Raw genomic sequence first — 15,400 nt, 5'->3', positions numbered from 1 at the left:
ATTTAATTAATTCATTATGGCAGTCCTGGTATTCCATACAAGGCGCTTCATAGGTAAAAATTATATCGCAACAGTTGTTTAGGAAGGGGGGAAGCTTTAGGAGTGACGGCGGTGTTTTGAGATGTGAGAGATTTGCGACGTTTAGCGCAAATCTTGTGTAGTTAGTGTGTTGTGTAGTCAATAGTTTTGTTGTGTGTGTCAGAACAATGAGGCGACTGCTGAATGTTACAGGTGTTACAGCAGTGATACATCTGTTGGCAGGCCTGCAGGTATCAGGCTGTTGTTCTCCTTTATCTCATAGTGGACAGAAATTATTTTTTGGAGTGGCGCAAATAATTTGTGTGGCATCAAATTTGATGCAGAACAGCTGATTGTTCTGTAAATAGTTTGAAATGTTTATTTAAAAAAAACGTCTTTGCTGCATTTTTAGGTAAACAGCTGCAAAAAACTTCATTGTTTTCAAAACTCTGTTACTTTTTTGAAGAAGTAACGACATAATTAATTGCCCAACATTGCTCATCATATGCTGTATTTTGCAGACAGAGTTACAAGACTCTCACCCAGACCACAGACTCATAATACAAGTCAGAGCTTTATATATATATATATATATATATATATAAGTTGTTTTCAAAATTGGAGTTCAAGTTATTTTTACTTCCAATAGAGCTAACATACTACACAGGTCATGAACATTTTTTTTTAAAATTTCATTGTAAGTGGGCCAAAGCAGTTAATTAAAAGTAGTCTAACATAAATGTAAATGCTGTAATTTGATTATTTTAATAAACCATGTAACTTGGATGGATTCGATGCTGGCGTGACCACAGTGCACATGTCTGCTGTTGCTCACAGTGGTCCAAGGGACCGCTCAGGGAGTTTGTGTGTTCGCTCAGACACATGAAAAACTAGAGGGAACATTGATTAGGTGTAGCATTTGTCTTTTGTTTGGTTTCTGTTTCACATAGGCTTTTGTTTGTAATTTTGGCCTTTGTTCACCCTGGAGTTCAGCTTCAGTTTAGACAATAAATCACCTTTCACTTGGGTGTGGTTTTGGGGACCAGGGTGGGGTCACTTCCTTTCTAACCCTTGTGTTATGTTCCTGTACCCCTAGACTGGGGCGTAACAGGGGTCGTGGAATAAACCTTTTGAATTCGCGCCCATTAACGTGGGCTACAGAGACAACGCCTGCCCAGGCTCCAGCTCCAACAAGGATGGCTCTGATAAATGTGTGGTTTTATAAATGACTTTCTTTCTTCCAGTGGATTGGATCTCCTGTTTGTGACTGAGACACAGATGAGCGTTGGTGAGCCTAGCATTATTTCTGAACTGTTACCCTCTGATTGCTCATTTCTTAATGCTCCGAGATCAGGTAGAGGAGGAGGAATACTGACTGTTTTTAAGAAAAAACTTTCACTACAAACAACTCCATGTACTGGTTTCCCCTCCAGCTTTGAACTTCTCATATTTGAACTGGGACGCTCTTACTGTGTGCAGTAATCTATCGGCACCTAAGTTTAACAAAGATTTTTTAAATGACTTTTTATGTTTTTTGGCTAAAATTGTGCCGAAACAGGATCAGATTTTAATAGTTGGTGATTTTAATATTCATGTCTGTTGCCCTGATGGACTGCTTGCTCAAGAGTTTTAAAATCTTATTCAGTGTTTTGACCTTGTACAGTCTGTAGAAGGCCCTACACATCAGCAGGAGCACACTCTTGACCTGGTGTTATCATATGGTTTATCTGTTTTTTATTTGGAAATGTGGGATTCAGTGTTCTCTCATCACAAACCTGTTTCTCATGTGCATGAGTTTAAAGCTCGCGCTGCACCCCGCCGCTGCTCTCTTCTCCTCCACTTTTATAAAGAAAATCTTTATCAACCCTGAGATTACTTATTGGGCCCACCGCAGATGAGCTGCTTTTGCAGTTCCAGGAAACCTGTACTCAGACCCTAAACCCTGTGAACCCATTAAAAACAAGGCGCCCAAAACATATTCCTCAGCCCTGGTTAAATGAATCCACCCGAGCAGTCAGACGTCAGTGTAGGAGAGCAGAGTGAAAGTGGAAGAAAGACAATTTGCAAGTTTCTTTTGAAATGTTAAAAGAATATTGGAAATTTGATCAGAATACAGTGAAAATGAGAGAAAGATATTTTTCTCAGATCATTGTGTTAAATTGTCATAATCCCCATGTTCTCTTTAACACTATCAGCTCTACTCTAGACAACCCTGAAAGCCTCTGCTGACACATGTAATCAGTTCCTTTCTTTCTTTGTAAACAAGGTCAAATCTGTCAGGTCAGCAATAGTACTTCCTACAGATGACCCATCAGTGTTTATTCCATGACTGTAAACATGTTTCCATTTGTTACTTCAGTCTTTACTCTGAAATACAGGAAATGACATCATGGCTCAAAATCTTTGTCATTCAAACAATTCTTTATTTAACTTTTTTTTTAAACTTCATTTAAGAACTTTACTAAAATACATTCAATACAAACTTGAACAAAAGGAAACTGATTTTTCCTCCAACCACTGAAAAAAAAGGTAACCACTGAACACAAACACTACAGAAGAACAATTTATAAAGATTAACATTGAACTAAAGGAACAGTTTGATTCATAGCCTCATTAGATCTTTAAGGAGAGTCGATCTGAACTCTGTGGAGCCTGATCTCCAGGGTTTTAAGTTGGACCCTGAAACCAGAAGAGGATGTTTCTCTCTCTTCAGATTCGCTGTCGTCATGTGATGGGAACGATTTCAGCCCTGCGTGATCACGCTGATGTTTGCACAGAGCAAATAATGAAGTGAATGTTTTGGCACATTGGTAACAGTGAAACAGTTTATTAGTAACGTGGGATCGTTTGTGTGCAGAGTATGAACTGAGATTACTGAAGCTCTTGTCACACTGCTCACAGCTGTAGTTTCCTTCCATGTGTGTACGTTCATGTTTGTTACGATAACCTGACTGTGAGAAACGTTTGTCACAGTGTCTGCACTTGTATGGTTTCTCTCCTGTGTGGACTTGTTTGTGTGTTTTAAGGTTACCTGCAGTGGTGAAGGATGACCCACACTGATCACAGAGGTGGTTTTTGACCCCACTGTGAAAGAGTTCATGTCGTTTTAACTTATATGATGTGGGGAAGCTTCTCCCACATTCTTTGCAGTATTTCAGTTTGTCTCCAGTGTGTCTACGTTGATGTATTTTTAGGCTGGCTTGCTGACTGAAAGTTTTTCCACAGATGTCACAACGAAAGTCTTTCCCACCACCACAGCGATGACAGGGTTGAGAAGTGGATCCATCTGTGTCGCTCTGCTTCTAAACAAAGACACAAAGACAGTGTAAGTCAGTCCTTCAACACTTTTATCCTGAACGTCGCCTGAAATAAAGAGCATCTCTGCAGACGTCCAATTACATTTTACTGTTTACATTATCACACTCAGTTTACTGGGCTACAATAACTACAATACTACCACCATAATACTACAGGAATACTTCATTAATATTACAGTAACATCTGACTTACACTTAAGTACTACCACACTAATGTTTTTAGGGTACCCATGGTAAACTACTGTAACACTGCAATAATACTAATTTAATACTGCATTAACAACACTGTAATTGTGCAGTTATAACACTCAGCTGACCGGGATACAAGAAAAACTATGACCCCCAATGACACTGCAATTATAACATTAAATGGGTATTTTAACACTAATGTTTAAAAGTACTAAAGCTATATGTAAGCAATGATACTACAGCTGTAACACCATTACGTAACGACACAACTTTGTTAACCATAAGAGAAGATTACTGAATGGTTTGGTTTTGTACTTAATTTATGTTTTATTTTATTCTATTTACACCTGACAGAGGAATGAAAGGCCATTTATGCAGAAATAATAACACCATGATATACCACGAAGCTGCCTGAAGATTAAATAACAGCAACATATCAATTTTCAGCATTTTCAGTTTTTCATGATCGTGTAAACAAAAATCATAACTGAAATGAAAATCTGAATAATGGCTCAGAGCTACTCTTCGGTGCAGTAGAAGTGCTAACATGCTAACACGATTTAATGAGCAGACTTGTTCCAAACAGTCAGACTGAACTGAAGAGTAAAATAAAAATACATACCTCACAGTAACTGCACTTGTAGAGTCTCTTTCTGGTGTGGATCTGTTGGTGTTTTCTCAGGTACTGTGGAGCTTTAAAAGTCTTCTCACACAGGTCACATTGATAAGGTCTCTCCTCAGTGTGGGTAAACATGTGGCGTTGTAACTGTGCGTCTGTTGTAAAGTATTTGCCACACTGATCACACCAGTACACATCTTCTCCGGAGTGAATGCGTAGGTGTATATTTCGGTAACATAGCTGGCTGAAAGTTTTTCCACAGATGTCACAGCTGTATGCTTTAATTCCAGAGTGGGTAACTAGATGACTCTGTAAGTGGCTACTTTGAGTAAAAGCTCTGCCGCACTGATCACAGCTGTAAGCTTTAACTCCACTGTGGACGATTTGGTGTCTTTTCAGGGCTTTCTTCCAAGAAAACGACTTTCCACACAAGTCACAGCTGAACGGTCTCTCTCCAGTGTGGATGAGCTGATGTTGTTTTAGTTTAAACTTCCAGGTAAAATCCTTCCCACACTCGTCACAGGTGTTTTTTTTCTCTCTCTTTCTTCTGTGAGGTTTGTCGGCCTCCTGAGAGCGCTGACTTCTCGGTCTATGTTGGTCCTGCAGTGACAGAGATACAAACAGAGGCAGTGAGTGAAATGCAGTCATTGAACAAACTGAAGCTTCAAACTCCCTCCATTAACACTAGTTTTAAACCTGAAGGTGGAGTGTGGCACCAAACACCTTAAAGGTCTCTTATCCCCACCTACTGGTAGTAGTAACACATTACATCCAACCTGGTGTTAAAGATAATAATCATTGTTCAAACACTCTAAAATCATGCCCATCCCTCCTGCTTGTACACAAATATTAATGCTAACACTCAGAATAGTAATAAATGTTTACCAGGTCTGTACTTTTTTATATTTCCTGTTGCTGTTTCCTATTTTAAATTTCTATAATTGTCTAATTTATTCAATAATAATAAATCAAATGTAACAGTTACTAGCTTGATTCAGTCTGACTGTAACCTGAGGTTTATTTTTTACTTTTACTCGCTACATTAAAAAAAAAAAATCTGTATTTTTTACTCCTTACATTTTCAAAACAGGCTTGTTATTAAACTGATTTGTATTACATTAGACTGCTGATTTATTGTGAATGAATGATATTGTTTTATGATGCATTATACTGCTGAGGTATAAGAAATATTGTTTTCAGAGAGTCATGGCCTTATTTGTCTGATTAAAAGAGAACAGAGCATACCGGAGAGGTTTTCTGCCCCATCTCATCAGGAGGAGATAAAACAGGGAGCCAAGGCCGTCACTTAGGCGCCGTAAGAGAGAAAGAATGTGAATGTTTAGGTTTTATGACTAGGTGGAGGGGGGCTGAAGCTCTAAGAATGTGAGAAACGCTCAGACACTTCGAGATCAGGCGGACACCGTCCCGCGCTCATCTCCCCTCCGGATGGTTTATGCTCAAAAGTGTTGAATTGTATGGAATAAAAGATTGTTGATTGAGCATTTATACACCGAGTATTGTCCTTCCTTCAGCCCAAAGATCAAAAGAATTGGGAGGTTTAACAATGGACATGGCATGTATGATGCGGTGAAGGCATTTCAAGTGAAGCTGTCACAAATGCACCAGTGCAACCTGTCTCACTTTCCCTGTTGCCAAGTAATGTTGAACCAAGTCGGCGCACTTTGCTGATAAACTGAGCGCACTGAGTTCGCACGGCGCTTTGGTGACTGTGAAGCACAAACAGAGAATTTCGAGCTGCTTCTCAACCCATTTACGTGGAAACTGCACCTGTGCAGATTCAGATGGAGCTGCAGTGTAATGGTACACTCAAGGCAAAGTACGACACTGAATGGCCCGCACAGTTTATTAGTTCCATTCCTGCAGCAATGCCCCAGCTCCGTCTACATGCAGCTCCAACCTTGTGTATGTTTTCATTTATTTTTTCTGGGGTTTTTGGCAGCATGTTCATATTTCTAACTTGCATAATTTTGACAGGATATATTTTTATGAAGATCAAAACATTTAAAGTTAAAGTTGTTTTTTTTTTAAGTTTATTTATTCTGGAATAATATTCCTGTCTGTTTTTATTCATATTTATGTTTAAAAAACATGGTTTTAGTGTGTTCAATAAATGTTTATCTTGTTTGGCCCGCGACCTAAAGTGTGCCTTGAGTTTTGTCCACTGTGCAATTGAGTTTGACACCCCTGGTGTAGAGGATGGAAATCAGCCAGGACAACTCATGAAACATCTGCAGACATCTGGTTGAATTCAGTTGTGTACATCCACAGAGAGCAGCAGGTCAGCTGATCACAGCCTGTACATTAAGAAAATCGACTCAATAAAAATGATTGTGAGCTGTGACTCTTTTCCCCACACTGAGCCACTACAGCTGATTTTAGGGTTGAATCCTGCTGAATCCCACTTTAACCTCTTCCCTGCCCATTTTCCTCTTTAGAGGCAAAGTCACCCTCTACAATGTAGGCATTGTATTATTACATGATTATTACATTACATTAATATAGCACAAGGTTCAGTTAGTTTTGCATAAAATATATATCAGTACTTCTTCTTTTAACCCTTTAAGAACTACCATAGAACCAAGTTTGCCAGAGCTAATCTTTATATTTTTACATGCCCTTAATGCCATTTTTGGGATCATTTCAAGTTGCTATACATCAATATGACCATTAGATCCCAAATCTTAATATTATCTATGCATTGAGTCCATAGTAACTACATAAAGTGCAAAAAAACTGTACTTAAATACAAAAAATTGTTTAAATCAGTTTTTTTGGTTCTGTTTCTACACCAGGGCTCGCAAAATTTCAAAATCCCTGGTAGCCCTTCGGGCAGGGACTGTTCAGTTTTTGGTAGCCCAAAATAAATTTAAGTAGCCCGAATAAAAAAGAGAGCAATTTTTTGATTGATGTTTTGTTTCCTTTACAATATTACACATTAAAGTATAATATTGTAAAGGAAACAAAACATTAATCAAAAAATTGTTGAAACACAAATTACAACATTGTATAAAAATTACAATCATCAGCTCAAATACTTGGTTCTAATTGAACAGAAATTTCTATGAACTTGTAAGAACTGTGTAGAACATGAATCAGTCTGTGTCAGATCCTGAATTTGAAATTTCCACTGAAGTCACGGGTAAGAGGCGAGTGGAACCAAGATCGAGGCCGTTTGCTTTTTGAAGTTTGCAAAGAGTGCTAAATTGTGCCAGTGGTAGTTCACTCTTTGCAACATAGCACGCTGTTTTAAACGGATTTTCAGGTTTATTTTTATTATGTTATTTGCAATTGGTGCTTGTTCTGGGAAAGATATTGCAGACTGAGCAATAATGCATTTCTTGCATTTCTCATGGGTTCTAATGGGGGCCTTTCTTAAAATGACTGGTCCCAGTAACAAAGGCGCTTGTCGACTCAGAAATCAAGGGAAAACCAACAACACACCCGGCAGAACATTATGTTATTTACACGGGTGCACATAAGTGGTCCGCATGTGCGCATTTGCTGTCAAAATAAAAAACGCGCACCAGATAAGAAGTTGCAACGCGCGTTTGCATCCATATAAAAGGCTGTTTTTGCCCTAGAGTGGGATTTTCACGGCACATTCTGCACCACATCTCTGTGCGTTCATCATTTGTTTGAAGCCAGCTCACCTCCTGCAACCACTTTTCCGAGAATACGTGCTTCTTTTGCGGTTCGGACTCCTTCTGACATTTCTTTGGAGGTGGAGGAACATCACAGTAATTGCTTAAAGGAGCTTCTTCGACATCTTTAAGAGTTCTAAACAAATGTCTGTCCTCCTCCAGAAAATCTTATGTACGCAAACACGTGTTGCAAGTTCTTATCTTGTGTGCGTTTTTTATTTTGACAGCGAATGCACACCTGTGGACCACTTATGTGCAGCCCTGGTTATTTAGCTTGTCATATTGCAGCCACAGAAATTCTTTTGTCCATGAAACCATAAAGCTGCACTTTCTTTTTGCCTTATAGTCTGATTTGTCATAACTTTTCCATTTTGTGGTAAGCTTTTCTTTGGCTGTCACTTCTTCACGCTGACCTGTCTTATTTGGCTCAGCAGAACTAAAATATATATCCTGCTGCTTTTACACACGCACTCACATAACGCTCAGCGATTCTCTGCGATCAACCTCTCACATGTTTAAGCTGCTGGAGATTTCACTTGTCATGTTTGCATAGTAAGCTAACATTGATAAGACGATGTCAGAGGAATTGGTGCGCAAATTATCATCACTCACCAATCAGTGCTGTCCCTCTCTATACACAGTTCGCGCGATTGCAAAGTGAAAGCAAAAAACAAGCGCAAATTCAAACGATTTCAATATGTCACATATTGACAGTGGCTCACCGATGCCAATGACATAATTACCCAGCTACATTTCTGAAAGAATGCAAAAGCATTGACATATATTTTCCTTCCTACGATAGGCCGACGGGCAGGGCAGAGATAGAGTTTGGTAGCCCGACTGGAAAATTCGCTAGCCCCGGGACGTCGGGCTAGCGATTTTGCAGCCCTGTACACATATTTCTAGTTAAAGAAATTTCAGAGGTTTATCCCTCAAAATTGTAAATGCAAAAAAGTTGCACATTGTTTCCAACCACAGGAAATTTGTTTTGAGTATTTTTGAGATTTTTATATACTGCAAGAAAAATAAAAATAAATATTACAATGCAAATTTGCAAAACAAACAGCATGTGCATCAAAATAAACTATTGCCAACAGTGCAATTTGAGTTCTAAGCATCCCAGAAACAATACAGAAAAGAATAAAGTCAAACATGACTTTTAAAAACACCAGTATAGGTATCGCTGAAGGCAGGTTTTGGCAGGTAAAGTCGGACATGTGATAGTTCGCGCTGACATCTATTCTAACGTAGGAAGTGTTATAAACGGCAAAGCGTGTTTCTGGTATGTTATGTTTTTTTGCTGCAAGTGCTTTTTATGCAATTTCTGCAAATACATATGTGGAAGGAAACCGTGACCAAGGGCAAGCTGATGGCATAAGATGTAAGTACAACTCCTCCTAAATAAAATAATTGTGTTAGCTTAAGTGCAGTTCTACCAGGATTTTAAAATTGTTACGCAAAACGGAGCATTCCTGCTCCAATAGGCCTTAAAGGGTTAATGGAGTATTTCTTAACACTAGTATCTGTCACCTTCTTTGTTGAGCTCATTGTTTTCTCTGCAGTGGCTGAGCTGAGTCCAAGTAGCTGAAATTTCCTCTGCTGCTCCGTCAGACTCTTCTCCTCCTGCTGATCAGCTGGGACACAAAACAGAACTTTGTTAGGCTCCACACTGCACTGAAGAGTCAAAGTGTCTCATATGTTCATCTGACAACAGAAAGAACAAATTTTAGCTTCCCTGGGTGGATAACTTGTTTGAAACAAACACAAAAGGTTTGAGCACCGATACCAAATTCAGCAGTATGGCACACCAGTACCAGGAGAGCAATTCCTCTTTAAAAAAAGCCCTGGCCAAGAATGAAAACAGAACAATCAATGGATTACAATGGAGAGTACAGTGTTTCCCAATCACTGTGCCGCGGCATATATACGTGTGCCGTGAGAACTGATCAGGTGTGCCGTGGAAGATTATCCGATCTGAGTGGGTGTAGAAATCTGAGCCATGATCTGAGTAACCCTCATCACTCAGTCACACTCCGATTCTCTACTTGTATCAAGTCCACTGCACTACTTTCAAGCATTCGGTCCTCTAATGTGTGCCTTCCTCCTCTTTGTATATACTCTCTTATATGTTATTTATTCTTACTGTCTTACTATTTATATTGTTTTCCATGCACAGTTGGTGCGGAGCACCCACAATTTAGTTGAATATGTACAAAGATAATAAAAGACTATTCTATATATCTTTGTTCTTCCATTTCAGTTTTGTTTGGAGCTTTAAAAGATCTGCAGTACTTTTAAATGTAATAAGAACACAGATCCCCTCTTAGGGTTCGAGGCTGTATTTGTTTTAAAAATGCATCTCTGGTATCTCTGGCCTATCATTATTATTTTGCTAACAGATAATCGGGCTCATTTACTGAATACTGATCAGAATTTATCAAATCATCTTTGAAATGATTCTAACAACAGGCCTCTCAGAGTGAGGCCACTTTTACAATCAAATGCCATGTGGGCCGACACAACTTTGCGCTGATAGAGGCAGCTGTGTTTTAGCCTGGAATACATTTATTTTTACCTTTCTTTTAAATGGATTTCATTATAGCACTTTTACCGCCAACATATTTGGATTTTTTAGCGCTGTAAGTGACCTTATATGGATGAAGGGTGGGGCTAGCTAGCTAGCTAGCTTGGATAGCACGCTGCATTCAAAAACTATGCAGGTGCCACACAGTGACACAGAGATGCTAACTAGCGCTTAGTAACAGACTAATAAAATAATACAAACTCTGATTACACTTAGCTAATATAAAAGCTTTCTTCTGTTTTCTTCTCAGTGTTTCATTAGCATTTGTTAATATTTTCTTTTAAATTAGTTTATAGCAGCTTGACTTGATGTAGAGGCTTTTTCTTTCAACTGGTTCACAAATAACTGACAACAGAGACCGAGGAGAGCAACAGAAAACTTCACTCAGGAGCTAAATTCAAGATTGACTAAACTCAGATCAAAGTTACCTTAGTGCTTCACTTTAGATGAGGAAGAAAAATAAACGAAAACACAAACGCAATGAAGCGGGAACTCTGCGGCTTCTTCTTCTTTGGGGGTTTTCTTTGGCGGTTAGAGCTTTAAGGTGCATTACCGCCACCTGCTGGACTAGATGGTTCTTAAACTAAAACTAGACATTTAAAAGTATTTTAATAAACAACAAAAACAAAGTCAAAATGTGTCAGTGTGTTATATTCATGAACATAAACATCAGATGGCTTCAGCTTACCCTCACCCCCATTTATTTAAGAGGTTTTGCTCTCTGCAGGCCGCCACAGTAAATAAGTATGTGTTGTTTTGCCTGATTTAATAAAGGTTACACTGACTAACTCCTCTATCAGCAGATCCAAGTGTAGCCATAATTTCCCAGGAGGGTACTTGGGTTTGGAGTCACAGCACAGTTTTCAGATTTAATTAATGGGCTTGAGTACAGCCTGATAATTACAGGCATTCAAACTGCCTGTAATTCTATGGCATTCTGTCTCTGTGAAGACATTAGATCTTACATATTTCTTGGTTATAACCACATTCAACTACTTAACAATAAGCTTGCAGCTGCAATGCGGAGGCAACGAAGAGTTTTGATAAGAATTTTCCAAAAATCTCATCCAATTAATTCTACTTTATAGATTGTATAACTTTCACTTTTTACAAAATGAATTTTCCAACAAATGTTTAGAAGAAAATGATTTTTCTTTCATTTGTTTTGATACTAACTGAATCCACAAAGCTCCAGTTTCACACCCCAAACTAACCAACTGTAATGCTTCTTTTCATCAGCACAATAGTTTTCAGTTTTCAATTTCACATTGGTCTATATTCCCCACATCCTGTCATGTCCTTATCCTCGTTGGGAATCAGAGAAATGGATATAATCAATTCATTAATTGAATTCCACACTTGTGTTCATCCACAGCAGCTGGACAATAAAGTTTATTGTGACTCTGATACTGCAGCAGAAAAGACTTTTCTGCTCCAAGTTTCTGCGAGCAAACGCTCAACTTCTCCCAGCGTGTTGAGCTAATGATTAGTTGGTGCTTTTCTCCAAACACTCGCTCACTCTTCTCTCAATGTGTTCACAATAAACTGTGAACAAATACTGAGGAGAGTGCCAGAAGACCTCATTCAGGAGCTAAACTCAAGATTAACTGAACTCACATTAAAGTTGGCTCGGTGCTTACCTTTAGATGAGCCCACAAACCACGAGACACTCTACTGTGGCAACACCACCAGTTTATAAAGAAAAAGAGACGACAAAGAAAAGCTGCTTTGAATGACTAGCCTGTGTGTGATCGTGCATGGCCTGGGTCCTGTGGGACATGGTCATGGAGGCAGGTGTTCTTGGGCGCCTGGGGCAGGCTCGTACAAAGGGGTGGTCGGCCACTAGTGGAGTCAGCTGCCCCTGGCCTGTGGTTCTCTGTGATTCTCAGCCTTCGTCTGGGGGAGCCCCATCTGGGCTCCTGGGGGCCATTATTGCAGCTTCCCGCCCTCATTATCAAATACAATTGTGACAAAGACACACACTCATACTCTCTCTCTCTAACAGAAAGGCCACAAGATGATTGATGATTTATGTATCTGTGGATTTATCTCACATGTGCAGCGGTTGTCGATACATTGAGTTTTTCTATTTGTAAAACATATTTGTAAAAAATAAATCAAGAGACACAGTGAGACGTAGACTGTGACAACACAAGCTTGACACGGGGTCTCATATTTTGACTGTGAGTATAGAGGATTGTAGCTCAAGTTAACATGGAAAGATAGAGGTATAAAGTCTCTAAAACTTTTGGATGTTCAGTCTCTGACAGAAGGTTTGGAGACAAAGTTAGTTTTGAATTTGTGAAACAAATATTTTATTTACAGTTTCTCATACACAAGGCAGATAATATTCTTCATGTACATTATTTGTTACAAATACTGGAAGTACAACAAACTGAAACAAAACACATTTTCATGAATTCATCTCTTAATGTTTCATACAAAACTTCTGAATGTGTTCTCTCTGATTTCCCAGTATGTGTTTTGGATTGACTAAAATGTATTTACAATAGCCAGAGTCGACTGAATCCAAATATTTCTTAAATCCAAATTCACCCCCCATTTACTGGAAGAGATCAAATCTGAGACTCTGTTATGTTGAGCTACATGAAGACAAGAAGATTCAAACTTAATACAAAAAATATGATATGAATCACAATATTTGTAATCAAAGGATCATTAGCTGCTGGCAAGGCTCTCCACTTGCTCCTTCAAAACTTGTGTTTTCAAAACACAAGTTGTTGTTGTTCATACCGGCAACAGGGTTGAATTCATAATTGCCGTTGCCTGGTGGCATCAACCAGCCAAACAACTGGGGTGAGGTGGGAAAGATCCATTGAGGTCCAACTGCAAAATTGCCCACAGCCTGATAATTTTAACCACTTCTGATTAAATTGATCTCCAGGTGCTGGGTGTACTGCTGCTTGAGTGGGGGCTGTCCAATACAAAGTTCTTGTTTCAAATTATACTCAATACATTTCAAATGAAATTAATGAATGAATTACCCAGATGTCTGAATCAAAGTTTAATAATAGGAGATACTTACATGAAATGAGACACCCTGATTGAGATGCTGAGGATGTGACCTCCTCCTAAACTTTCTCCTTCTGTTTTGAAACCAAGTTTTTACCCAAAGATGAAAGAAAATAGAAAACATCTAATCAGTACAATGGAGACAAGATTGAACACGAATTCAATTTCTTATATTTTAGTAAGCTGAAAAACACTCACCTGGTCAGTCCTGTCATCTCTTCCAACTATTTAATCTCTCTTGGCTCATGGTAATGTTTCAAATGAAAGTGATGGACAAGAATATCCAACTGTCTCTCTGTGAACACCACCTGGGCCTTTCCTTTAGGTCTCTCTGGAGCAGTGCTGTGATCGTGCAGAGTGGCAGTGATGTTGCCATATTGGCTTCTTGGGACAGCAAAAACCTGTTTCTGCTCTGACACAGAGCTGGAAACAGCCTCAGAAGTATCACCGGTTTTGTTGCTCAGCTCCTTTTTAAAGAGCACTCTCCACCCGTGTAGCGAGTTCTTCCAAGGGACGACTCCCTGCAAGGAAGACAGGGACATTTCTCCCATTGAAACTAGACCAACAAGCCAAACAATTCTTTGTGTCATTTTTCCAAAGTCACACATCAGAGTAAAAAAAACTGAAGAATGTATGAGAGATTGTTTTGAAAGCTCAGAAAGTCATCGGTTTCTGTGTTTGATTCTAGTTTTTACTCTAGGATTAATTCCACAGAGATTGTGCACAGTGTGATGTAAAAAAGTAGAAGCTAAAAGTAAAAATAGTAATATAAAAAATAGTATTTTATATTCAATTCTAGATTTAACAGGAATCCCGTGGAGAAAAGTCAATATAAGAGAAAATGCTGTCTTTCTGTTTCCTGCCAGTTTTTCTCTGAAGCTAAACGCTTTCCGTGGAGTTTTTAGGACATCCTGATAGTAACAAATTACAGTAATCAACAGGGAGGTGGCAAAGTCTTAAACAACAAATGGGCTCATCTGGGATTTGAACATAAGAAACTCAAACTGAGGATCATCCCCAAAAACCAACAAGTCACAGGAAACAGCCACATTCTCCTTTTTAAAATCTCACATTTCAGTGCAACAGTTTCCAACAATGGAGGCCGCGACTGAGTTTCAATATTACTCTAATTTATCTTTCTGCGTCACAAAATAAACTTTCAACATACTTTCAGGCGAGAAAGTAGCCGTATAAACGTCAAATATCTATTTGGTTTATCAAGACATCGCATATTTGCAAAAGTGCTCTGACGTTTTCGGAGACGTCTGTTACCCAGTCATTATCGTGATGTGCTCGCGCCGATCCACATCACGTGGGTCGATACTTTCAGTTCTTTTGTTCATATTTAACAAAATAAAAATGCAGACATAAGTGTGCACATTAGTTTTGACTGCTAATGAAAATAGTTTTCTTTACAAATTACTCTCTCACTGAACTAACAGCCAATCCCTCAACAAGTTTGTGCTCTCTGCTCATATTGCCTTCATATTAAAAAAAACTCGGGTACATGTTATTTTATATATTATACTTTGTATGTTGTTCAGTATATTTCTATGCAAAACGAGGAATTTCAATTCACAGCAGTATATTCACAGTTGAAACCAGATGTTTACATACACTTTATGGAAAACACAAGAACATTTTTTTACTGTACAACATCAATTTAGAGTAAACTTGTTTTGTTTTGGATAAATAAATATTGAAATATATTTTGAATTAGTTAAATGTCAGAATAAAGAGAGACAGAGCTGTCTATTTTTTATTACTTTCATCAAATTTAGGAGTACATGTACACTAAGTTTATCGTTAATTAATAAGAAAACTGCAGACGATTCCATTCTGAGCTGAAAAAGCTTCTGATTGGTTAGTAGAGTCCATGTGAGTAAACTGGTGGCACACCTGTGGATGCATATAAGGCAAAACACAGAGCCTGTTTCTTTGACATGGGGAAATCAAGAGATTTCAACCAAAACTCCAG

General features: G+C 38.6%; 1 protein-coding gene across 1 annotated transcript; it reads right to left on the bottom strand.

Annotated features, from left to right (window-relative positions):
* Positions 1 to 2,427: 2,427 nt before the first annotated feature.
* On the bottom strand, positions 2,428 to 10,884 carry LOC148101113 (uncharacterized). Its single transcript, XM_087845811.1, has 4 exons — positions 10,818 to 10,884; positions 9,336 to 9,439; positions 4,147 to 4,743; positions 2,428 to 3,320 (listed from the first exon to the last, which is right to left on the bottom strand). The coding sequence occupies exons 2-4, from the start codon at positions 9,351 to 9,353 to the stop codon at positions 2,640 to 2,642; spliced, it is 1,296 nt and encodes a 431-aa protein (XP_087701937.1). The 5' UTR covers positions 9,354 to 9,439; positions 10,818 to 10,884; the 3' UTR covers positions 2,428 to 2,639.
* Between the last annotated feature and the right edge of the window lie 4,516 nt (positions 10,885 to 15,400).

The sequence above is a fragment of the Neolamprologus brichardi genome, chromosome 9 (assembly GCF_056152115.1).
Source record: "Neolamprologus brichardi isolate AB-2024 chromosome 9, ASM5615211v1, whole genome shotgun sequence".
Classification (NCBI taxonomy): Eukaryota; Metazoa; Chordata; class Actinopteri; order Cichliformes; family Cichlidae; genus Neolamprologus; species Neolamprologus brichardi.
This window is presented reverse-complemented; position numbering and strand designations above follow the sequence as displayed.